Raw genomic sequence first — 25546 nt, forward strand, 5'->3', positions numbered from 1 at the left:
AATCGTGACCCTAAACCCATGTAATCCATGTCACTTTTACTTTGTCGATGAAATGGACCTAGATGATTGAAGGCATCTACTTGAGTAGCGTTGGAAAGGGATTTCTCGTTCCAAACGCTTTTCGTATCCTAATGACTTCTACTCCCAATCGAAGTATCCCTATTCATATTTTAAACCTTGATTATATGATACTACCCTCGTTGACTTTGAATTTACAAGGTGCCAATCATAAAACATAGAGGGATATGGTTATTGTATAATTTATACCAACCCCACGTGAAAATTGCAACAAAAAATTAAAAAAACCCAAATAAATAAAATTAAACAAAATGAGAAGCATCATCTCCAAACCGATAAAGATTCCACTTTCCAATCACGATTTGTTTTTTCCCTCAACGACGGCGACCATGGTGATTTCATCTGCAACTCTATCCTTCACTTCTTCCATTCCAAGACCTCCTCCATCTCTTTCTTCTCCATTTTCCTGCTCTAAATCCGCCTTCTTCGCCAACAATGCCACCGCCAATTTCTTCACCAACGGCGACCTTAACCATTTTTCGCTACTGCGTACGAGCCGGTTCAGAACCACGACCTATACACCTCATAAGGGTCTCACTTGTAACGCTTTGTTTGGACTTGGAGTGCCTGAACTTGTTGTAATCGCCGGTGTTGCAGCTTTGGTTTTTGGCCCTAAGAAGTTGCCCGAAGTTGGGAAGAGTATTGGGAAAACGGTGAAGAGCTTCCAACAGGTATGTTTGTGGTTTCGGTTGATTCAGTTCAGTTTGGATGCTTTGATATTGTTGGAGATTCGAAATGGGGATTCGGGGAAATGAAGATTTTTACTGAATTTGGATAGTTTGTGCGAAGTTCGACTCCCACTAATATAAAATTGAAGTGTTTGATAATTGTTGTTTTGGGATGATTTTTACTTAATACAATCTACTTCTAACTGATTAGAAAGATTAATCCATTTTTGTCGTGGCTACATGAACAACAATAATCATGAATTAGTTGAATCGTTGATTTAGTAGCTTTGTCCAAAGTATTATCGAAAGTTATCCCGAACATTGAACTGTCTATGAATTTGTTTTTCTGGGTGAGAGACCGTGTTAGAGAATGGACTTAAATAAAAGAGCAATAATTAGGTAGAGCCTAAGTTGTACCTAATATTCAAATTTTGGTATTTTATGTCCTCCCAATAGGTAAAATATTCCAGCCTTGCGAGTTCTGTTCTTTTGTCCTTGATCCCTTGGGGGTACTTTTCTTCAGCTAATGCAGTCTGAAAATACTTTTGTTACTTGAAGTTTTGCAAAGTTTTGGATGTTTTGTTTTCGAATCCTGAATAATCCGATCTGTGTCATCAGTCATTTTACACTAAATGGTATATATAATATTTCCAGGATCCTTTCTGCATAGCTTTCTATTGAATGTTGTTTCTCATATTTTTATGAATGTGCTTCAATTACTTTAATCTTGAGTGGTGGTTTTTTTAATGGATGTGAAATCCTGTTTCCTTTTCATTTGTCTTTAAACTACAGGGGAGTCTTTTGCTGATGTATCCAGAATGGAAAGAAGGGATATGCCTTCTCCAATTAAGAAACATTAACAAACTCTTAATCTTGAGAAAATTCCATTTCTACCTTCACCTTTTCTCTAGTACAACAAATGAGGGAGTGAGGATTTAAACATTTGAACTAAAGGGAGGGAATAGATTCCTTAACCCTGGGCTCATGTTAATACAGCCTCACCAGTTAACCCGGAGCTTTTCCTCAAAAGACTATCAAGGAAATCTCAGTTGACATAGTTGACATGGTTGTAAGCTCTTAAATGCAACCCAATTCTGCTTCTATCCTAATTTGTGTATCCTGTGCCAAAAAAGGTGGAAGAAAAGACCCACTTGTTGTTTCCTTGTTCCTTAGTCAGAAGCTCTGGTCTTCTGAGTTCAATCTTGTGTGGGTATTTTGTTACTCTATACACTTAAACTTCATCAACCCTTCAACGGCCATCCTTTTAAGCGGAAAATAAACATTTTGTACATAATACAAACAAGTCCCTGATGTGAGAGGTGTGGTTGGAAAAAAATCTTTGAATTTTCAAAATATCTTCAGAAAAAGGGCAACCTCTGCAACAAGCAGCCTTCACCTAAAAAGCATCACTACACATAATCATTCCGCACTCACTCAAACAATTACATAATCACACATTTGCTTTACTTGGCCCCTCTATCTTTCCTTTCCTTTTCTGTGTGTACAGTCAGAATGGTTAGGGCCAGGGTTGGAGTGAATTTTTTATGTGGGTATTAATCCATGGAAGTATCTGTACTGTTGATGTCCTTGAAAAAAAGGTTCCACGGATCTCTTCTTGTCCAAATTGGTGTGCCTTATGCCAAAAAGACTGAATCTTTTCATCATCTCCCCATCACATGTCCATTTGCTGAACATTCTGGAAGATTATTTTATTGGCTTTCAATTGGCACCTTGCTACCCTGAGAGTAGAAATATGACCTGTATTCTTGAAGTTATCCTCGACGGTCATCCATATGGTAAAGAAAAGGAAATTATATGGAATTACTTCATCAGAGCCTTTTTTTTTTTCCAGAATATTTGGCGCAAATACAATCGTTGTATCTTTGAAAGCAAGGCAACTGATTTTGATAAGTTCTTTGATCTCATATCTTATATCTCTTTCTTGTTATCAATGAAATGAAAGACTTTCAATTGGCGCCTTGCTACCCTGAGAGTGAGAAATATGACCTGTATTCTTGAAGTTATCCTTGACGGTCATCCATATGGTAAAGAAAAGGAAATTATATGGAATTACTTCATCAGAGCCTTTTTTTCCAGAATATTTGGCGCAAATCCAATCGTTGTATCTTTGAAAGCAAGGCAACTGATTTTGATAAGTTCTTTGATCTCATATCTTATATCTCTTTCTTGTTATCAATGAAATGAAAGAAGTCTATATTTCCCATTAAAAAAAGATTCTTGGATAGATTGGAAAAATGCTTATGGCCATTTATGGAGATTGGTGTTTAGAGGAGACGTTTTATTGTAGTTTGTTGCTCTCATGAGAGGTCTAATGGGGGAAGCTCACTTGGTCATCAACACCAAAGGGAGTGTCTAGTCCTATGAAAAGCTTGATAGGCTTCCAAAGTACGGGAAGAAAGAGTTCCTTTAATCAATGGTTAAGATGGGAAAAAAGAAAAGTGAGATTAGTGTCACCTCACACTTCTATCATATTTGAATTCAGAAGCTTTTGTGGGTATTCTCCTTTTCATTTTCCGCTTGTGAATACTTAAATTTTAGGACCAGATTTTGGTAAGTTCAGTGAATGCTGATGGGCTGTCTTGGAGTGTTTCTTACAAATGTGTCTAAGATGTATCATGGACGTGTCCCCATGGGCTATTAATGTGTCTTGCGTGTCAGAAAATTAAAAAATAATAATAATAATTGGAGACTCAAATTAGCACGTTGGACACATGCTCGAAGCACGCCAGTCTCTGACATTTGGCTGACTCTGGCTCACTACCAAAAATATAGTTTTGGTGCTTTATAGATATTCCATATAAAGAGGTTCAAAACTTTGCTAGGAGTAGTGTGGGTTGTGCAAATTGTGCACAATTTGGTTAGCTATTTGATTTTGGTATAGCATTAGAAGATAGCAAGTGAACCTTCTATGTAAGAAGTACTAACACTTTAGTTTGCGTAGTGTGTCCGTGTTGGACATGTGTTGGACACTTGGACACTCTGACACTTGTTGGACATGTATCAAGCACTTGTTAGTTCAATAAATGTGTTAGACATGTATAGAAAACTTGTTGAGTAGACTAAAAACACATATATATGACAATAATAATAAATTTTGGGTGTGAAATACATCAAACTAATTTTTTAAGAATATAAATGCATCAACCCATTTACTTTAAATTTTTTTCCTGGTATAAAAATGATATATATTTTAATAAACGTATTCTTGTCACAATTGTGTCCTGGATTTTAAGAAAATAACATGTTCCCATGTCTGTGTCATGTCGTATACGTGTCTCGTATCCGTATCTATGCTTCTTAGACCTTCTTACACCTTCTTTGCTATATCACCTTTAGAATTTTTTTAAAAAAGCTGCCATGCTTGTCTGGTAATAATTGCACCAGAGATCTTCACAAATTGAGCATCATAAATAGCTTGATAAATAATATGAGACCCCTTTTGATATGTTTTTCTTATAGTCTACAAATTTTCTCTTTTAAGTTTGATAAGGAACTAATTATTGTTTGTCATTTGGAAAGCAACTCTCTATTCAATTTCAAAAGGAGGTTCTCTTTAAGTTTGATCTAAAGTTGGTTTATTTTTTCATTTTGAATAACTCACATAAGCCATTGAAATCGGATTTTGGCCATATGTTAGTTATTCTGGGGTTCAAGCATGTAGTCTGTTTCTGGTCAAAAGTAACAATGAACCGACATTGATTTAAGGAAAGAAAAAACAAAGAAACTAATGCTGAAATGAAAATTTTGGTCAACTGAATCGACAATGTGTATAATTCAAACTACTAATTGAGTCTGTTTATTAAGTTTCCTTGATTCTTTACTTTTTCCGATTTGCCTAGTGTCAAGCCAAGGAAATCTTGAAAGTCGTTTATGTAAGAATATATCATTCTTCCTAATCAAATTGGCGATCCCTGAACCACAGAAAGCCTAAGGATTGGTGGTATCATCCACCTTAATTCGTTAGAGCCCCTATCTCACGGACAAACTAGCTAAGAGTTATGCTAATTATGATTATGGGATACAATTTAGTGTTTTCTATACTAATATGATCAGATTTGAAATCTTGTCTTTATTATTGATGATTAATTACTCTCAACTTTTTAATTTCCCAAGGAACTTTCATTTATTTCTAAACTCCATACTGTAGATATTGTCTATAATTTATGATTATAAAAATGGAATTTATATCAATGCCTTATTGCGAGTTTTAAAACGCTAAGTTATATCTTGGACAAGTTGAATCTTCATAACATACCCAGGCCTGGTAGTTTGTGTGGTACTTACCACATGAACAGTAATGTTCTTTGTTTTGTTATTGTTATGATGTCATTTCCCACCTTATTCGGTACAACTTATGACTTGTGTTAATTTCCATTTTCTTTGATGAGAAATCAAGCTCGATGAAAACATGAAAAATACAGAAAAAGAATAGAAATAAAGAAATAAAGTACATAAAAAAGACAACCCAACCTACAAAAGAGGAGCCTCATAGCTCAAGTATAGAAGGGGCTTCAGCCCAACTTAAGGCTATGGTTAACTTCATTAATCTATGTTTGGGAGTGACAAACCTTTCTTTTTCTCAACAACGTTTAGGGATGAGAGATTTGAACGTCTGACATCTGATCGAAGGTATACCTAAACTAGTTGAGCTATGCTCAGGTTGACAAGTGACAACCACTTTTGTCATAGAAAAAAGTACCTCCCATTTAAAAGTATCATGATTGGGAGCATGTAAAAATGTTTTTAGAAAAAGTGAAGCATCTTAAAGTTTTTTGTGAAGTGCTTTTAGTCTAAACGGCAGGATGGAAAGTAAAGTACTTTTAAGAATGTAGAACAAAGCATTTAACTGATTTATTTTAAACATTTTAAAGTAAAGTTGCTACAAGTACTTTAAAAGCACTCCGAAACATAACTTGAGACTATTACATTTGTTAGTATTGAGTTAGAGAAAGTTACTGTGGAATGAGGATAAAGTAACCTTCAGTTCATAGTTCATTGAATGTAGATGAGTGATGAATGTCTGGGTCCTATTTCTAAGAAATCACAACTCCATCAATTATACACCCTTAAAATTGCTACCTATTATTTTGTTGATGAAGCATATTTTTAGGCTTTTTGTATGCGAAAACTTCAATTGCTCAATTTGCTAAAAAATCAGCAAAACGACCATAATTAGCTGCATTGGACTTTTCTAGGAGGAGGAATAATGTTACTAATAACATTGCAGGCGGCTAAGGAGTTCGAGTCTGAGCTGAAGAAAGAACCCGAGTCAATTGAAGAGACTGCAGTAGAAAAGCCTACATCAGCGGAAGAGGAGGAGAGACAAGATTTGAAGGTATCAAACCAAAAAGAGACTGTATGAAGCGGTAGAGATAGTCCATCGTTTTCATGTCCACATTTATCATTGTTCTTTATGTATTATGAGAATCTGTTACTGGAATCTGAAGATCACTTAATGAAGAAAATTAGTTTTCCAGTGCTGGAGTCTGATGAGGTTACCATAATCCACTCTAATTAGATCAAAAGGTAATACGAGCTATAACAAACGACTAGGCCAATCTGAGAGAGCAGCTTCTCTCCCTACTAACAACAACGAACTTTCCATTACAAGATCCTTTTTACCCTTCATTTCTTACTTTTTCACTACCGGGGTGAATTTTATTTTTGATACTACACGTACTGATATATTACATAGGATATGGTCAACAGTCTACTGAAAAAACACTGAAGAAAGTCGGGGGTTTCCTTTTATATTCTGATCTTATGATCCAACAGAGAATTTATATGCTTGAGATTATGCTATAACAGTTTGAATTTATATAAAATTTTGTAGCTATCCTTTTCTGGATGATGGAGATTATTTGGTTATTGATTTGAATTCTTGACGGTTGGAATTTTGGAATATACCAATTTCATTTCAAAGTTCAAAGCTGGAAGGCAAAATTGTTTTGTTTTCAACTGGTGCCTGATTTTATGGTCTTAATATAAGAGGTCCATTGATTCATGATTGTGACACACCCTTCTTTTATGCTTACAGTTTTATAATAATGAACTTTTCTCAACCTCCATTCACAAGTACACATTTAAAATTATTTTTGGTTGGGCAAAGAATTTGTTCCAAAGTTTGTTCATTATGGTCTTCCTAGGTGGCCCACTAGTTTGAACCATCCTATGTGTAGCTTAGGAAAGCATAAATATCCTTGCACATTTCTTCTTTTAAGTCTTTCATTTTGTAGAATAAAAACAATGGATGAGTTGAGAAATAATATGTTAGATTCAACTGAACTTTCACCAAGTTAGTCTCTTCTCAAAGTTAGTCTCTTCTCATGTAGATAGATTTTTTTTTCTTGATTTGAACTTCTGAACTCATAGAAGGGAGTATATGTTAATTACTATTGAGTTATACTCGCTTTAACTTTATAAACAGCATTATTTATTATCAGACTAAAACTATATTTCTATTGAGTTGGTGGCCACCATGGTAATTAATTTGCATTTGCTCATTTTTACCATGGAGTCGATTGCAATGGTTGTAGTATAGTACTAATAATATGTGTGAATATGATACAGAGAATATAGGATAATTAGTAGTTTTTTTTTAATCTAATGATTAGAGTTCATGAATATATGGGATAAAATAGTTTAGTATCTATTTAGTTTCTAAAATTTCAAAAGGGACATATTTTAGTTTCTAAAATTTGAAAAAAAAAAAATTATTCTAAATAGCCTTTGGCCACTAATTAACTTAACAAATTCTATAAGTGAAAAAAATGTGTCGTACATGTAGGATTAGAACAAATGCATATATATTGTGTTATAAGATTCTAAGTTCTCTAAAAGCAGTAAAACTTAGGCTTTGTTTAGTAACCATTTGGAATTTTTGAAAATTAAGCCTATAAACAATCTTTCTACGTCAAATTGCTTGTTTTGAAAATTAAAGAAAAAAAAGTTTAAAAAATGGTTAAGAATTCAATTCTTAAGAAAAATGAAAAATTATTATAAAAAAATGAGAGGAAATAGACTTAATTTCCAAAAACCAAATTATTACCTGAAGAGATCTTTAATAATTATCTATGTGATCCTCAAAATATCTCATTTTCAAATTGACCTTTCTAAAAAAGGTGAATTAAAGAGCATTCCAACCATACATTACTCATATGATTTGGTCAAGAAATTTCACAACTAAAATAAGAAGGAAAAGAAGAATTTAAGAGAGATTTTTTTTTTAAAAAAAAAAAAAAAAAAACTTTTCTTTGTCTTAATTTAAAGCCACTAACTTGATACATTATCATCTAAGCTTTCATGAGCCATTAAGGAAGCAACTTTATAGAAAAAGACAATAAGCTCTTAAATTTTCCAATAGCTTATAGCAAGGGATATTGATGATGAATGAAAAGTATTCCTTCTACCTTTCTTGATAAATAAGTGGATAGAATTTAATTTAGAAAACTTTTGGAAAAGAAAAAAAAAAAAAGAATTTTTTTTTTTTTTAAAAAAAAATCCAAATCAAATAAAAAGTTGGTGATTTAATATTATTTTAGGCCATTATTCATGAAGGTGGAGATGAAGCTTTCCATACAAGGACAAAACCCATGTTTGTCTTTGTGGTTGGAAATTTGAATTATTTATGTCTTACTTTGTTTAATTCCACTATCTATTATGGCTTTTAGCCTTAACAAATTGTAGTTGGTTGGGGATTATTATATTTTTGTTCTATGTAAGACTTTAGATTAATAATATTTTGAATGTTATAAAATGTTTGATTTGATATTTCAATTTTGAAAAAACTAACTATTTAAGTCATCATCATAATTGTTTTGTTGAATATGTGTGTTATCATGCTCATATTGAGTATTTATTGAAGTCACACAATTCAAGTATTTGGTGACATACATCATATCAAAAAAATATTGACAATGATCAAAGGAAATTAGATTTTAAAGTTCGAATATTGAAATAGACATTTTAAAATTTTTGACTAAAATAATTGATTTATAAAAATGTAGAGACCGGATTGAAATAAACTTTAGAATACAAATGAGATTTAATTATGATTTTATCAGACACTCAGCTATTCAGTAATTGGATATGATTTTTTTCCGATAATGATCATATGTTTTTAATTTTTTTTCAAGAAAAAAGTAATTTTGTTCATTTAATTATTATTACTATTATTAACGTATGGTTGAATTTATTTTCATTTAACTTTGGTAATGAACATGTGAAATGTATATAGAAGGTTTAACTTTCTATTTAAAGTTTAAAAATAAAATGCAAAGGTATTTTTTTTAACATGTTATTAGGATGAATTGTGAGGTTGTAGCACCCACAAAGAAATCAGAAACCCCGTAATGACTAGTTGAAGCCACTCTTTTAATAATAATAAAAAAATTTAACCAATCACAGATTGTCACCATTTATAAAAATCATAAAATCACAAATTATTGGGACTGATTGCAAGTTGACATGTATCCTAAATTAAAATGGAAGACAAAATTTAGTAGATCCTGATGGTGCAACATGTCTTCATCGTGGTTATTTGAGCTCGACTTGGCTAAATTGGATTATGTAAAATTTTGGTTAATTGCAATGGATAGCACTTTTAGGGATAATAATTAAGTTTATAGCAACATTTTTAAAGAATTAGAATTATAGAAGAACATATCAGTGATATACTCTATCGTGGATAAACTTCTACCAACTATATGGTCTACCACTAATAGACTCTGAGAGTTGAATCTGAATTGTGTTATATTCACAAAATCTTTTGCATTGTGTTATATATGTTAATCTTCAAATCTGATTGTTATATCTGCAATTGTCCCTAAAATTTTAGCGCACAAATTGGTCTGAGATCTAGGTCCAAATGTGTGGATCTTCAAAACCAGTAAAATTCAAGCCTATGTTCAACCAAGTCTACGCCCACACTGTATGTGCTTTGTAAATAGATGAGACATTTATTTTGGGTGTTAAGAAGTTGAAAATTCTAAAAGGAAAATTCAATGAGAATTCAAAACTAACATATCAGAAGATTCTCCAAACTCTGGAGAATCTAATACTCTTTGAAGGCCAATAGTAATTCAAAGATCATATGATTGTTAAACTCAAGAACTCTAACTTCAAGAGTAAGCTGCAAAACTCTCGAGACAAATCAACTTCAAGAACGAGTTGTGAAGCCCTCGAGACAAATTTATTTTAAGAGAAAAAGAATAGGAAATATTAGAAGTTGTACTACCCCACAAATAAATCAATACAAAATCAAGTATATTTCACGATAATTTTTTTTTTTTTTAAAAAAAAAACTACGAAGCAATAAGGAAAAAAACTCACAAATTAAATCATTAAAAGAAAAAAAAAACACCCTCATATCATGATACTGAAGAAAACATAAACCCAATGTTAAAAACTGCAAGAAAACCGTTTATGCTAGAGCATCTTAAAATCCAAATATACCCAAAACTAATGTGGAATCAGAATGTAAATAATATTTGATGCCTTGAGAGAAATAGAGAAAAAAAGGGGTAAAATTCTATGTCTGTTTATAGATTGGTCTGAAGTTTTAATTCAAACACTACCTTTCTTTCAATGAAAATTACCTTTTCAGTCCCAAAATTTTGAAGATTAATCTTGAGTTTAAAAAATATACTTTTTAATCCCCAAGTTTATAAAAATAGGTCTACTTGGTCCTGAGTTTTTAAAATGTATCTTTTTAGCTTCCAAATTTATAAAAATAGATCTATTAGGTCCTTAAGTTTTCAAAATATATCTTTTTAGTTTCTACATTTATAAAAATAGGTTTAAAAAGTCCTTGAAGTATTTTTGTTTGATTTTTTAAAAATAATTATATGATATTTAAAATTAGAAAAAAATAGTTTTAGAAATGTTGTGATTTTTAAAAATTATTCTTCTAATCTACAATATAATAATTATTCAAAATAATAGTATAAAGTCATTTGAGGAACTTCTTTAACCTATTTTTAAAAACTCAAGGACTAAAAAAGTATATTTTAAAAACTTAGAGACCAAATTGGTCTATTCTTATAAACTTGAGAACTAAATAGGTACATTTTTAAAACTCAGGGACCAAACACATATTCTTTAAAATTTGAGGACCAAAAGGATTTTTTTTTTTTTTTTTTGTTGGAGAGAAAATAATTTTACTCACTTCAATGAAAGAATGTTAAATGTTTTCTTATTGCATGATATGATAGATTCATTATACTTTAGTTAATTATTGATAACATCACCGATAGACTTCTATCATTAATATATGAGTTTATTAGTACTAAATCTTGCCATCATTCTGCTCAATTATAAAGAAAACTTCAAAGAAAAACCTAATACTAATATTATAGATGGATAAAAAAAAACGAAGAAAACGAGTGGTCATTCACCCAAAACAGCCACCCTATTCCAAAGTTATGACATATTTACCGAAGTGTTGATTTTATAACATTGCGAGGACATCACAACGCTAGACAATTTTTAAGTTTATGGAGTTTGGTGTGGTGCTAGGACTTGTGGGTAAAACCATCCTTTTGTTCTCTTCTCTTTGATTTGGTTATTCTACTAGGGCTTCAAATTGTCCATTTTAGTTCTATGTTCATCCTAATGCGGGATTCTACCGCTTAGGTACTCGAAACCTACAAAATCATCAAATAAACATATTAAACCTAAGAACTTGAGATAAATGGAGAGAGATGACACATTTCAGGTGCTATCAAACCACCTTCGATGTCTAGCTCCACACAACTACCTCCTCCAGCGACCAACTTGGACAATCACCTCTGTGTCTAACTTTGACCATCAATTCAATTAATCATCTTCAACAACTAACTCTAATGACCATCTCAATTGATCGTATACTAAGAAAAAAAAAAACAAAAAGGTCTTGGTCAATTAAAGTGTTTTAAAATACAAAATTAAAATTATTAATTCATGATATTTAATAGTCGTTTTATATAGTAATTTATACGTGATTTTACTTTTGGTTTTACCCAAAAGGCCTCATACAATTGGTGATAGTTATTATCCTTTAGATACTCATGATCATCCCTTTAGGAGACTTTGATCGCATTCTCAACACCAATATACACACATAATAAGCCACAACATACAATATGGCATAAGATGCCATAAAAAGCTCTAAATCCTCTGATTATGTACTTTTGTTTGTGCATATCACACTTGTACGCCCTTTTAATATGGAATTGACTATATTTGTTTAAGGATGATTGGTGCTTGCTGGTTTGGTGATTGTCTCTAAAAAATGTCTTGTAGGGTGTCTTTTATCAATTCTGCATATTTATTTTTTCTTTATCTGTTTTTCCTGCAATTATTTGCTCTTGAGAATACTTTCCTTACTAATATTTTGCCGATATTGAATGAGTAAAGTTTCCTTTTTCGTTATACCTTTTTAAGTGCAAGTTGTCATCTTGCTAGGTTGTCGATTTAATTCAGCATCTTTGTTTTTGTGGTAGCCGAACGTGAGAAAAGTGATTCTGAACAACTGTTGATCTTGAAGTAGTACTTGTCAAAGTGAAGTTTGTTGAGAAGGTTGTTCTTGGTCTTAGGGTGAGTCTAAAATTTCTTCATTCCTTGAGAAGATATTCTCTAACTTAGGGGAGGCTAAGTTCAATACGTGAAGAGGTTTTCACAAAAAAAGTGGAAAGATTATGGTTGAGAGATATTCTCGTTCTTAGGAGGAGCCTAATTGATTGCTTATTAATATTCGCATTCTTAGAGGAGCCTAAGTTTCCTTGGGAGAAAGTTTCTTGCTTAGGGGGAGCTTAAGTAGAATACTACTGAGTTGATCTATTCATGCGTCATTGTTTTTTTTTTTTTTTAATCAATTTACAGATAAATATAATGTTATAATCATTTAACTCCATATTAATAAAAGTATCTTTCCAATGGCATACTGCCTTGAAGCGTAGGTGGTATTTTATCGAACTAGGTTACCCAACATTGTGTTTTGTCTATCTTAATTTCTTTCATTACTTTTTTTATTGTTCTTGAAATTACAACACATCGTGTGTGACATTGTTATACTGTGTGGTCTACTGTACGGTCGAATACTTTAATTTCATGTTTCAATAATTAATGAGTAGGTTTGTGTAGATCTTTTTAATAATAACAATAATAATAATTTTATAGTTCCAAATTATCTCATTAATTATTTAAACATGTACTAAACTAATTTATCCAAGAAAAGTTAAAAAATTTAAAATGAAAACTAAATTGGAAAACGAAATAAATAAATAAATAAAGAGGTACATTCAAGGGCTCCAATTTAGGCCTCCCTCAATTTAGGATAGAATCCAAACAACTTTAACCAATTACCAACTTTGGCATTACTTTACATCCTCGTTTCTTAGGATACTCCAATTTTCATTTTTTTTTAATTAATTCAATCATTCTCATCTCGAGGCTGAATATTTCAATAATATATTTCAAAACAACCCTATATTTTTAATAATTTATATAAAAAAGACAATATTAATAATATTTTTTTAAAAAAAAACTTTATTTGTGGCCTTCTTATTGCCTACTCTCGTATTTCTCCTCACAAATACATTATATTTGTTACTATATATTAATATTTTGTATATGTTCATACATGGTTCTCCCCAAGCTCTTCTTCAAATTGCTTATGATAATTTCCTTTTCCTTTTTCTAATTACAGATTTATGGGGAAAAAAAACGAGGTTCTATTTTTAATATAAATCTATTATCTTTTCTATCGGCTATTTCATAATTTTTAAAATTTTATACTAAAAAAACATTTTATTTGGATAAATGAAAAAAAAAAAATCTATATTGCGTGCCTATTAAACATTTAATTAAAAATTAATTAGAAAGAGTTAAATATTTTTTTTAATTTTTCGTAATATAAATCAATGCATTAAAATCTATCGTCAATATTTTAGTGCATTTGGGATGCATCCATTCTTCATGCATCACAATCTAATCACACAAAAAATAGAAAAATTAAAAAAATTAAATAGAAATATTCACGTGACAAATAGATGTATAATCAAATAATTTTTCAATCTCTATAGTAAACTTCAACAGATAAAAATATTCGCACCCTAAAAAAAATTGATTATTATTATTTTCTTTCTTTTTATTTTTGGTACAAAATTGTACAAGGTACAAAAATTCAAGATCGTTCATAGGCACAACCCAAAAAAAAAAGGAAAAAGAAAAAAAGGGTCCTCTCTTATTAAATTCATCCTTGGATTAGGAATACTAACAACAATAATAATAATAATAATAATTTAATAATCATAAAGTAATGAAGTTTTTATAAAGGAGGTTTAAGATTAAAAAATAAAATAAATAAATTAAAAAAAAAAATGCAATTGCCTTTTTCCTGTATTTGTTTCATTTCCAAACGCCCTTTCACAAAGCCATATAAAGTCAGTAAACCAAAAAGCTGAGACCAAAAAGAAAAACAAAGAAAGGGTTCCATTTTTCATTATAATTTCTCTCCTCAAAGCACTTTCTTCAAAATCACTTCCCCTGCTGTTATCGCCTTTCGATTCTGCCACCCATTTCTCCGACACCTTCCCCTTCCCCAAAAACCACTTCCATTTTGTTCAAACTTTTCAATTTTATGGCCGGAATCCCCTCTGAGGGGTTGGGGGATGATTTTTTCGAGCAGATTCTGGCGGTTCCGTCGGCTTACGGCGGCGGAGGTGGCGGCGATATGGTGTCTATGCCTATGGGTTTGCAACTTGGGTCCGGCGGCGGTGGCGGCGGAGGAATGGGTATGCCTTTGGGACTGAATTTAGAACAAGGGTTTTTGAGACAAGAGAGGTTTAGAGAAGAAATTGATGGGCATAATAATAATGCTTCTTCTTCTTCAACTGCTTCTTCAGGAATCACTGTAAATCTCTTTCTCCTGCTCACTGTCATCCTAAAGTTTTTGGGTCAAATTAATGAAAAACTACTTCAAATTATGTTTTGTGATTAACATTATCTGGAATTTCCCCTTGTTCTTTAAGTGGCAAAGGGAGGGATCTTTTAGATACTTTTTTTTTGTTTTTTCTCAATGATTTTTTTTTAGATCGGATGTTGTCTACTTGGACTTTTGCTTAACTTGCTAGGTGAACCAACCAAATCGAAAAATCGAGTAGTTGATGGTGGATGTCGGTTTTTGTTCAAAGCTAACATCGACCAATCGATGCACATCTCTATTTGATATTATATTAGATGAGTTTCATTTTAATTAACAATGAAACGAATAGTTCATCTATCTTGTGAGTGATCTTGACATGAAAAAGTCAGATCACAAGAGGTCAAGTTTTGCCACTTTGGGCAAGTTGAGCTTCTTCTACTTGATCAAATTATTTATTTATTTTTGTCTATTTTTCATTTGAAGTGGGGGGAAATTAATCTCAAATGAATTTTTCATCAAGGAATAAAATTAGAATGCTGTCCTAGAATCTCAATCTTTATTTATTATTATTTTTTTCTTTTTCTTTTTCTTTTTCCTCCTTTCTTGTCAAATCTTGGGCTTCAGAATCACATCCTATAAACTTTTTTTTTTCTATAAAAGAAAAAAAGAAAAGTTATGATTGAAATTGTTTGTTCTTCTATGGAGTTAGGAGCAGTCTACTTCGGCTAGAGAATATTGGAATGCCAGATAAAAATTTATTCCCATTCTGACATGTGTGTAGTGCAATACTAATATATTGTTTTTCTATTTTAAAATTTTATTTTAGCATAATTCTGAGGGGTATTTTCATCATTTCACACTTCCTGTGCCGTTTTCAGGAGAGAGATTCTTCGATGCAGCACATGACGAACTTGTTTCCGACCTTTGGACATCTGCAGACTCAACAACTCCGCCCACCGCCGCCGTTACATCTCCACCAGGTGAGATTACAGTTTTGCCCTTCTATCTCTCATAGTTTTCTTTTTTTCTTTTTTTTTTTTTCCTTTTAATAAAAAGAATTGAAAAGAAAGTAAATCTAACTAGGTTGATGTTGATATCTAACTTTCCACGAAAATATAAGTAACCAAAGTGAATTTAACTCAATAGTAATTAACATTTTTTTATCGAGATCAGATTTAAGTCCTCGAACCTCTATTTGTTATACTAGAACTAGAACATAAGTAAAGGTCAATTATTTTTATTTTTGAAAAATAAGCTTGTTTTATTTCTGTTTTTAAATTTCTAGCATACTTCTTAAATTTCCAAATTTCTTGGAGTTTATTTGTTCAGCATTTTTTCATTTATGAAATAAAATTATTTTATTGTTAATTTTAATTGACATTTTTCCTTTATCATAATCTAGAAGCATAAATATCAAAATGAGCATAGTTTTTTTACATAAAATTTGTACTATCAATTTCGAAGTTAAAGATTTATTTCTCTACATCTCACATACTATATAATTAATAATAATAATAATAATAATTTAGTCAATATTTTTCTTTTTTTTTTTAAAAAAAGAATAACTAGAAGCATAATTTGTGTATATAAAAAAAGAAACTTGAAGCATAAATTTTCACTTGCTCTATCACTTCAATTTCATTATTGTCCTATTGCCATTCTTAAAGTGGTCTCATTTTTTGTTACATTCCCTACATTTCATGTACATACTATAAAGTACATATATCAAGAGTAGTTTTTAACTTATAACATAAGGGTCCATGAAATATCATTTTGATGTGTATGGTTGTTTTTCTTTGTCTATATACAATCTCAATTTGCATGATTTTTTTTTAAGTACTTTTGTTTAAATTTTGATATAACTAAATTTATCATAACTCATCAACTTAAATTTTTGGATCGATTGATAATTTAACATGGTATATCACAAAAGAGTGAGCATGAGGACTAAAAAATTGAGTTGACCGAACCCTTCGGTCAGTCAATTAGGGTAAACGAGGATGACAGTTGATGTTGGTTCGCAATTTTTGCGATCGTTGATATTGTATAAACCTGACCAACCAAATGATATATATATTAGAAAGCCTTAACCGATCAAACTAATCAATTGGTTGGTAAGCAAAAGCTCCTTCGAAGAGATTGTTGATTTTCTTTTGATGATCACGTCTAATCACAACATTTTCAAATTCCCAAATGAGAGGGAGGGTTAAAGTATCTATAATTAAATTTATTATAATTCATATGGTTAAAATTTTGGGTAATTAAAGAGGATGATGCGTAATTGTCAAATGAATTTTTTTTTTTTAAAAGAATACACATATGGGATAATTTTTTTTTTTTTTTTTTTTTTATTGTTGATGTTATTATTATTATCACTTTTTTGATGAAAAGACAATTTTGTTATTAAAGAAGGTTAGCATAAGTCAAATAATTATATTTGCTGGGGTATATGTGATTTTTTAAAATATGTAAATAAGGGATTTTTTTTTCTTTCACAAAAGAAAAAGAAATCACATGTGAATCTGTGATGCTCGGTACTAAATTTCAAAGGAAGTACAAAAACGCGTTTTTTGTATTGAAAGACCATTTTTTATTTTTTTGCCAAACAGTCCTTATGTTATCTTCATTTCCAAACGAGCCCTTAAAAAGTTGAATTTTTTTACTTGGGTAGTGTGATACACGCGTCGGGTTTTGAGTGGTGTTTGCCTTTTTTTCAATTATTGATTATGATATCTTAGACACGTGCGAATGTCTTCGTACGTGCAAGTAATATATGCCGTTGGATTTCGGAATACCTAAGCATGATCACTAGCTTACGTCATTAGTTAAGACACGTTCCCTTTTATGTTTTTAAGAAATTCATCCACGTGGCGATATTTTATTGGCCAGCAGGAACCATGCTTTTATTCTTTTTAATTAATTTTTATGCTAGTGCTGTTTTTACTGGTGTTAATTTTTAATTAATAATATATATTGATTATGTTCTATTACCCCACAACAATTTTATTCCTTTGCGATTTTTTTTTTTAATAATGATTATTCTTTGGTCTAAAAATATGAATGTGGTCAGTAGAACAGTGTTTTTCTAAAAAAATCTATATATATAATTTTTATTTTATGATATTATTTTAATTTTTGTCCCATTATTATGTGTTGGTTTTGGGAACCTTCTAGCCATCTTTAGCTAGATGCCAATACATATATATAAATAAATGAAGAACTTAATTTTTTTTTTAATTATTTAATGGAATACTTGCAAAATGTGGTACTTACAAATGGAAGAAGACAAATGAGAAATTCCCATTTCTTTGAGTAATTTATTCATTATATTCTTTTTAGTTAACCTCTTCAAATATTTTGGCAATCCCTCCATAAAAATAAGACAAAAAGAAAGAACAAATCTTTTTGCTCTCTCTCTCTCTCTTTTTCTTTTTGTTTTTTTGGTAGATTATAAAGAGGGAGAAAAAAATGTAACATAAAAAACACACATTAGCTTTATATTATGTGATTTTTTAATTTAATTAACTTTTTTTACGTGGGGTAGAGAATTGAACCTTTGATCTCGATGTCAATAATATAAGTTTTATGCTAGTTAAACTATGCTTACTTTGGCGTTTGTTCTTTCATTATAGCTTTGTTTCTACTTGTTAAGATCTAGAGTTTATCATGATGTTGATTTTGGTATTTTGCATTTTCTAACTTTGCCATGTGATGATTTATCTTCTTTCGAATATTCATGTTGCAGCCCTTTCACAATCAGACAACCCCCGGGACGGTAGCTGCCGTACCACAACCACCTCAAGTCCGTCCAAGAGTTCGAGCAAGACGAGGGCAAGCGACCGATCCTCACAGTATTGCCGAAAGGGTAATCTCATCTTTGGACTCTAAGAATAATATAACGTCGATTGGAAAAGAATGGTTTTAATTATAATAGAATATCACTTGTTTATGATGCCCACATATTTTTTTAAAGTCCGTACTAGGAAAGAGTAATATTTTTATCACTTGCATGTATTTAGGAGTCCTTAGTAAAGCTTATCTTTTTTAAGTTCATCACAGGTCCTTTTTGATAATCATTTGGTATGACATTGTCTAATGATATTATCATTAGTTTCACTCAAAGGGCCTTAGATACAAATGGAGATACAGTCTCTTAATTATATATGTGTGATCTTTCTTTACAGCCAACGTTAGACTTCGGTTGTAAAGAAAAAAAATGTTTTTCTTAAAAAAAGTCATTATTATTTAAACTCTTTTGATAAAAATGGTTTAAAGTACACTTTAAAAATATTTCAAAAACTATTTAGAGCAGTTGCCAAATACGTCAATTTTTAAAAAAATGATTTATTTTCAAAATTGAACCATTGAAAAATTAAACCAAACACATGCTAAACCTTAAGTAAATCATGCATAGAAACATTAGAGAGCTTTTGAGAAGCCCTTAGCAAGTTTAGATATGGATAAAGAAAGGCATGAACTAGAAATTTGGATGATATTTGAAGAGATAGAAAGAACCTTCAATCCCTTTACAAGGATGAGGATGCCTCTTGTTTAGATTGACTGCATCAATGACTGCTTCTCTTAAGAAAGATCCATGAATTTTTTTACTGTATTTCCCTGAGAAGTTGTCTTTGATATTCAAGCTTTTTCATGCCAACCAAGGTTGAAGGTTTTGAAAATTAAATGAAGAATTTTGGCTTCTATATCCAATCCCTTAAAGAGTGAATTGCCTTCTCTTTGAGGAAAACTTTATCATTTAAGTGCCCAAACTAAGAGACGGAAGGAACACACAATGTTCCATCCAATTTGACAACATAGTAATATCGCTTTGTCTCCATCCGCTTGTTTGTAATGACTTTCAAGTACCTTTTAACCACTTAGAAAGTCGATCAAAACAGATTTTTATTTGATTGAAATCAACTGAGCACTTGGAAAGTCAACGAGTATCATTCGAACTTGCATTGTCAACAACCAAAATGTTATAACTTTCTCAATATCTCAATTCTTTAAATTCTTTTCAATGGTATCCCTCTATGATTATTAATTGTAGACAAAACTATGAATTATCTTCAGTAATTTTCAATAATTCATTATTGAAATGTGGAGTCAATACCATATAATTTATGTTTTGTCTAGAAGCCCAAGAACCAGCAGTGAGAGAACTTTATATCGCCTTGCCATAAACACGTCTTTCAAATGTTTTTCTCACCAATATGTATCTTAAGCATATTCCTAGCCATAATTGAGATGGAATGAGAAACTTAAGCTCATACAAGTTGTATATTGATTTATACAAACCTAAAAGACAATTCATCAAGAATAAGCATCTTAATAAGAGCTCTATAACACCTCTCCAAATCAAATGACTCACGAATGAGTCTTGAATCAGAATCATCAATCGCTTCTTTAGGCTTGAAAACCAATTGATTTTTAGATGGATCTTTTTCCATTGGCATAGCTAGGGGAATTTCTTACTATTTTCTAAATGGTTTTCCAAAGTTCCAATACCATTACGCTTAGAAGGACATGCATACTTAACTCTACAGTTTTACATTAGCATAAGGATTGTTAGGATCACAATTTTTCATTTGAAGAACCGGTGTTAGCTTAGCTTTTTATGGCTTTCTCAACTCCCATCATAATCTCCCATTTTATTCTGAAAAGTAGAACTAAGCAATTGATAATACTAATATTTAATAAATCCTAAACATGTGAGAATATACTTTATTGTGCTATTCATTACTCTTCAAAAGATTCCAGTTTTGTAGCTTGAAACTCATGAACAAATGTGGAAATGACAAGACAATAGCTAGGAAACGAGAAAGAAAATGGCTTGATCCAACCAATCATTGACTTTACAAATTTGCAAAACCAACACCCACTGACTTCTACAAAAAGAACCGACCGACCGACGTCAATCGGTTTCAGTCAGTTGGGTCAGTTTTCAACCGTCTTTATGCACCCTTAATAGTCTTGGACCAGAACCTCCTAGAAAGAGAGGCTCATTGGAGAGATATTAGAGTAGCACTTCTCTTTTCCACGTTAAAAAGTTGTGGCTTTTCTCCTAGTTCTGAAATTTCTATAAACAGAACAAACTCTAAAATACTTTTTGTCTATTTTTGTGTTATCTCTAGCTCTACGAATCTTAGATCTGTTCGTCTGTCATGAATGCAGTTGCGTCGAGAAAGAATTGCAGAAAGAATGAAAGCCTTGCAGGAGTTAGTTCCTAGTTGCAATAAGGTTGGTTCTTCTCAATTACAATAATTTTGATAATCTATGAACTCCAAAAATTATGTGCAGTATTCCAATTTCCCAGACATGAATCTACAGAGTTTTGTCCTTAACAGATTCATTAATTTTTGCAGACTGATCGAGCGGCAATGCTCGATGAAATTGTGGATTATGTAAAGTTTCTTAGGCTTCAAGTAAAGGTACTAAATTTAAAATCCTATAAAAGCTTTTGATTTAGTAGAACTTTGCAGTAGAATGTCTGTCATTGAGCTAAAAGTATTGAGGTCCATCTTTTTAATCATAATATGAAGACTATTCTATTCCTATGCAGCTCTCATTGCTTGTGCATGTGTTTATGACACTTCTGAATATCTTAAACTCATTTCTTTATTGGTATTAATTAAAACGTCAAACTTGAAATGATTATTGATTGGTGAAACAGTTTTCTAACATTTTTTGTGACTATTTTCTGGAACAATGACATTTTTTTTACAAAAGTCTACCAAGCATTTGCCTAATTAATTTCCATATTTGTTGATTTGTTTCTTAGATACCTCTTATCCCATTTTAATTGGTGTATTTTTTTTATAGGTTTTAAGCATGAGTAGACTAGGTGGGGCTGGTGCGGTGGCTCAACTTGTGGCCGATGTGCCCCTATCATCAGTCGAGGTAATAAAAACCTGAGCTTCATATGAAGTTAGTCGCTAATCTTTTAGACATACTATACATTTTCTTAAACTTCACTTTAAAATTACGACTTTCATCGAAAGTTAGCTCTAACTCACTATTATCTAACACTTCTCAGACCTGTGGGCTTAAGAATTAACAAAAAAAAGACCAAACAAGTGATTATCAAAATGACATTACAGGAGTTTGAACATATAACCGCATTATTCAAACATCTTTTCAACATTTCTCCTCTTTTTGTTTGACATTCTCAACAACATTCACTATTTTAAACTTGTTATTTAGCATTTCTCACTTGTATGCTTAGAGAATAGCACCAAACCAAGAAAGTGGCTAATAAAATGACATTACAAGAATTCAAACATAAAATTTATTATTTTGTTATCACATAAAACTACCACAAAAAAAAAGGGTCAATAGGTTATATGGTTTGTCTTATCTTTTATACATATTCTTTTGCATTTCTTATTAGTCTTTCATTCGTACTATTTAACCTTCCACTTCTTGTATGCTCAAAGTTTAGTGATAGATTGAAAAAGTGACTATTAAAATTACATCAGTAGACTTCGAAGACAAAACCGCCTATTTTGTCATCACATTAAAACATCATTAGGCCTAAAAGCTTAAGCTAATAGGTTATGTTGGAATGCTTTGAATCTGTTATTTAGCGCTTTGAAGTATCAAGCACAAAAATTTGTTACCTAATAGGATTTTCAGGGACAATTCCCCCAAAACCTAAGTTGTATTCATATTAAGTCATTTACGAACTTAGCCCTAGGGTTTAGAGAAGTTTAAACTCTCTAACTCTACTGGTGCTTCTGAATTTGTAATATGATATTTTCTCTCTAATGGTAAACTCTTTTCTCCCTCTACCCGTGGACGTAGAACTACATAAATATGTATTGATTCTCTACTATTTATGTTTTCTATTTCTTTATTTCTTTATTTGTCGATTCCATAACAGGTTATATGACTGTCTAATCATGCATTATTTATGCATGTTATCGACTTTTCTCATCGTTTTGTTCATCATTCTCATTTGGGGTTTTGCTTATTATTAGGGAGAAGGCATTGAGAGTGGCAGCAATCAGCAAGCATGGGAAAAGTGGTCAAGTGATGGCACAGAGCAACAAGTAGCCAAATTAATGGAAGAAGATGTGGGAGCTGCCATGCAATTCCTACAATCTAAAGCTCTATGCATCATGCCTATCTCGTTAGCCTCAGCAATCTTCAGGACACACCAAGCAGATCCACAAATCTTAGTCAAGCCAGAAATGAACACTCCCTAGACCACGGGCTCTGACGACATCGCAATTGGCACATGCCCTTTCTCATACTCAACCGTTCTAATTTTTTCTATCTTTTCTTAACTATGAATATAATGTCAGTATAATATCTAGTCTTTCTAATTTCTTATTTTAAGAGGCGTATTCAAGTCAATGCAACTGTTTTAAGCTTGAAAGTAGTACTTGAAGTGCTTCTTCTTTGCCAAGCTCAAGTTTAAAGAAAGTGATTTTCAAAAGGTCAATTGATGTCTCTTGTTATATCAATGGTTGAGTTTAGTGGTAAATGACCAAAATATTTTGAGGAGATAATTTTGTAGAAGACCCAAACTCAAAGTAAAAAATGGTTTTTGCCTCACTTTTTGAAACTTCAGAATTTTACCTTCTTGTTTATGTCATCATCAGTCAAATTTACCAAACTACCCCTAATTTATTTTTCACCCTCCCCGAGTTCTTCTTTTCTTTTTTTTTTTTTTTCCCCTTCCTACCTTCCTCTCCCTCATCTACTTCATGGGTTTTGATCTCGACGGTTGTGTGTATCAGAACAAGAGGAGATCGATTTGTGTGAGAGAGAAAAACGAGCAAGAGCAAGGGAAGGAGAGAGTGAGAGACCCAACCTGCATGTGCGAGGTTTCATTTTGATAATTTCACCTAAATACGGTATCCATCTAGTAGACCCATATTTTGAGATGGAAAATCTTCCACTTTTGTTCCTTCATTTCTTTAGTTGAGAGTGGAGGATATGGGCCATTGAAAGAGATAGATGGGGGTATTGTAAATGATGTACCTTTTTTTTTTCTTCTTCTTCTTGGGATGGGGTGGAGAAGTAATAAAAGCAAGTTGGAATTAGATAATGGTTGGGTGTGTTGAAAAAGCATTGTTGCTGGCATTTACAAAGTGAGAGTGTATTCTATGAGAGTGATTTTAGCCCTTTTAGTCAAAATTGCTCAATTATTAATACAAAAGAAGGGAAAGGTGTAGGTAGTGGGAGGTGACAATACTAAAAAGATGGTCTTGCTTTTCATCAATAGTAATTGGAAAATGTATTTTTTTTTAAGAAACAAAGAAAGGTGGGTTACTTTTCCTTTTGGCCTTGTGTGGCCACAATTCTATCATTTCATCAACACTAGTAGATGCACAAAGTTTTATTATTATATATAAATATTTGGTTAAATTCTAAATTCTCCTTTCGTGTTTACGTTCATTACATCTTTGAACTTTAAAAATATCAAATTTATCTTGAATTAAAAAAATATCTAAAAAATCTTTGATAATTCAATATTTTTTAAAACCTACAAATCTACTAGATTTGATATTTAATTTTGTGTCTAATAAAACACGAAAATTTTATTTTTATTTTCAATAGATTCGTGAACTAAAAAAAAGTTGAGTAGTCAATGATTTATTAAATACAAATTTAAGAATTCAAAGGACATGCAAAATAATTGAAATTTTGAAGAACCTATTAAACATTTCAATGTAAAATTAAGAGATTTATTTGGTTGAAATATTATTATGTTGCGTAAGAAAAGGAAACATTCATTGATTGAAATATATAAATAGATTTAATTTATGTAAATTAAATTCATTGTTGAAATATTCAAATTGTATTGAACATCAAAATGGATAATGCTTCATTTGTTTTATAGTTTTTTTTTTCATTTGATAAATTATGTTTTAATTTAGTAAAGTGACAACTCAATTGACATAAGTTTAACATATGTTTCAATTAAGTACTATTTTATTTTAATTTTTGGAAAGTTACTGAATTATTAACCGTAATTTATTTCTTCCGAGTATCTCATTCTAACTTAAAGAGTTACCTTGCAAGAAAGTATCGAAGAGCTATGTTAGGTCCGAATACGTAATTTGATGTTGATGTTCTATCAGAATTAATCGTCTTCGAAACAATGTTTATCGAAAGCATGTCTCGACCAAGGATGGTTATATATAATATATACTTATAAATGAAATCAATATAATTAACAAAATTAGTAGATGGTTTGGCATTGGAGTGTCCATTCTTATGCACTTCCTTTTCTGAATCTCTATGGGTAAGGCACAACACATAACATATTGTGAATAGTTTGGTCATTTGGAATTATGACTGCCACACATTTTTAGGGTGAATTTTTGTTCCCATTATTTTACCATGTATGTACCCTTACATTTAAGTATTTACCCATAACTAAATTCCTAGCTTTAAACACCCAGTTGATTAGCTTAAAAAACATATTAAGGAAGCTTAAAAAAACATATCTAGGGATGTTAATTGTAAAATAATAATAATAATAATAATAATAATTAAATGAAAAAAAAAGGTATCTAGGGATATTAGTTACAAAATCAAAATACACAAAGACCACGAACATCCAACGAGTATGTGTATATGGTAATGTATATAATTAATTTTGTTTAAATAGAAGACAACACTAACTATTCTAGAACCTTGTTGAAGTGTCTACATAAATAACTTAAGTGTAAGTATTAGACATCTCTAGTTTCATCTAGAAGATCGTAAATAAATATCTCAAAGAAAATATTTCGAAATATCTTTGACTTTCTTTATTCTCCAAGGAATTCCAGAATTCGGATATACCTCATAAAAATATCTTGGTCTTCAAGGTCGAGGTAGGCCAATTGGGTCAACCGGCCCAATTGCTTGGCCCTCTCTT

The 25546-nt window shown here is 31.2% G+C and overlaps 2 protein-coding genes across 2 annotated transcripts; both read left to right on the forward strand.

Annotated features, from left to right (window-relative positions):
* The first annotated feature begins 324 nt into the window (after positions 1-324).
* On the forward strand, positions 325-6243 carry LOC120071527 (sec-independent protein translocase protein TATA, chloroplastic). The gene is made up of 2 exons (XM_039023851.1): positions 325-749; positions 5995-6243. The coding sequence occupies exons 1-2, from the start codon at positions 330-332 to the stop codon at positions 6127-6129; spliced, it is 555 nt and encodes a 184-aa protein (XP_038879779.1). The 5' UTR covers positions 325-329; the 3' UTR covers positions 6130-6243.
* A 7945-nt stretch (positions 6244-14188) lies between these two features.
* Positions 14189-23116, forward strand: LOC120071700 (transcription factor UNE12-like). Its single transcript, XM_039024082.1, has 7 exons — positions 14189-14658; positions 15549-15650; positions 18416-18535; positions 20845-20910; positions 21036-21101; positions 21493-21570; positions 22650-23116. Exons 1-7 carry the CDS (start codon positions 14386-14388, stop codon positions 22875-22877), a joined length of 933 nt encoding a protein of 310 aa, XP_038880010.1. The 5' UTR covers positions 14189-14385; the 3' UTR covers positions 22878-23116.
* The last annotated feature ends 2430 nt before the right edge of the window (positions 23117-25546 follow it).

Source organism: Benincasa hispida, chromosome 2, assembly GCF_009727055.1.
Source record: "Benincasa hispida cultivar B227 chromosome 2, ASM972705v1, whole genome shotgun sequence".
Taxonomy (NCBI): Eukaryota; Viridiplantae; Streptophyta; class Magnoliopsida; order Cucurbitales; family Cucurbitaceae; genus Benincasa; species Benincasa hispida.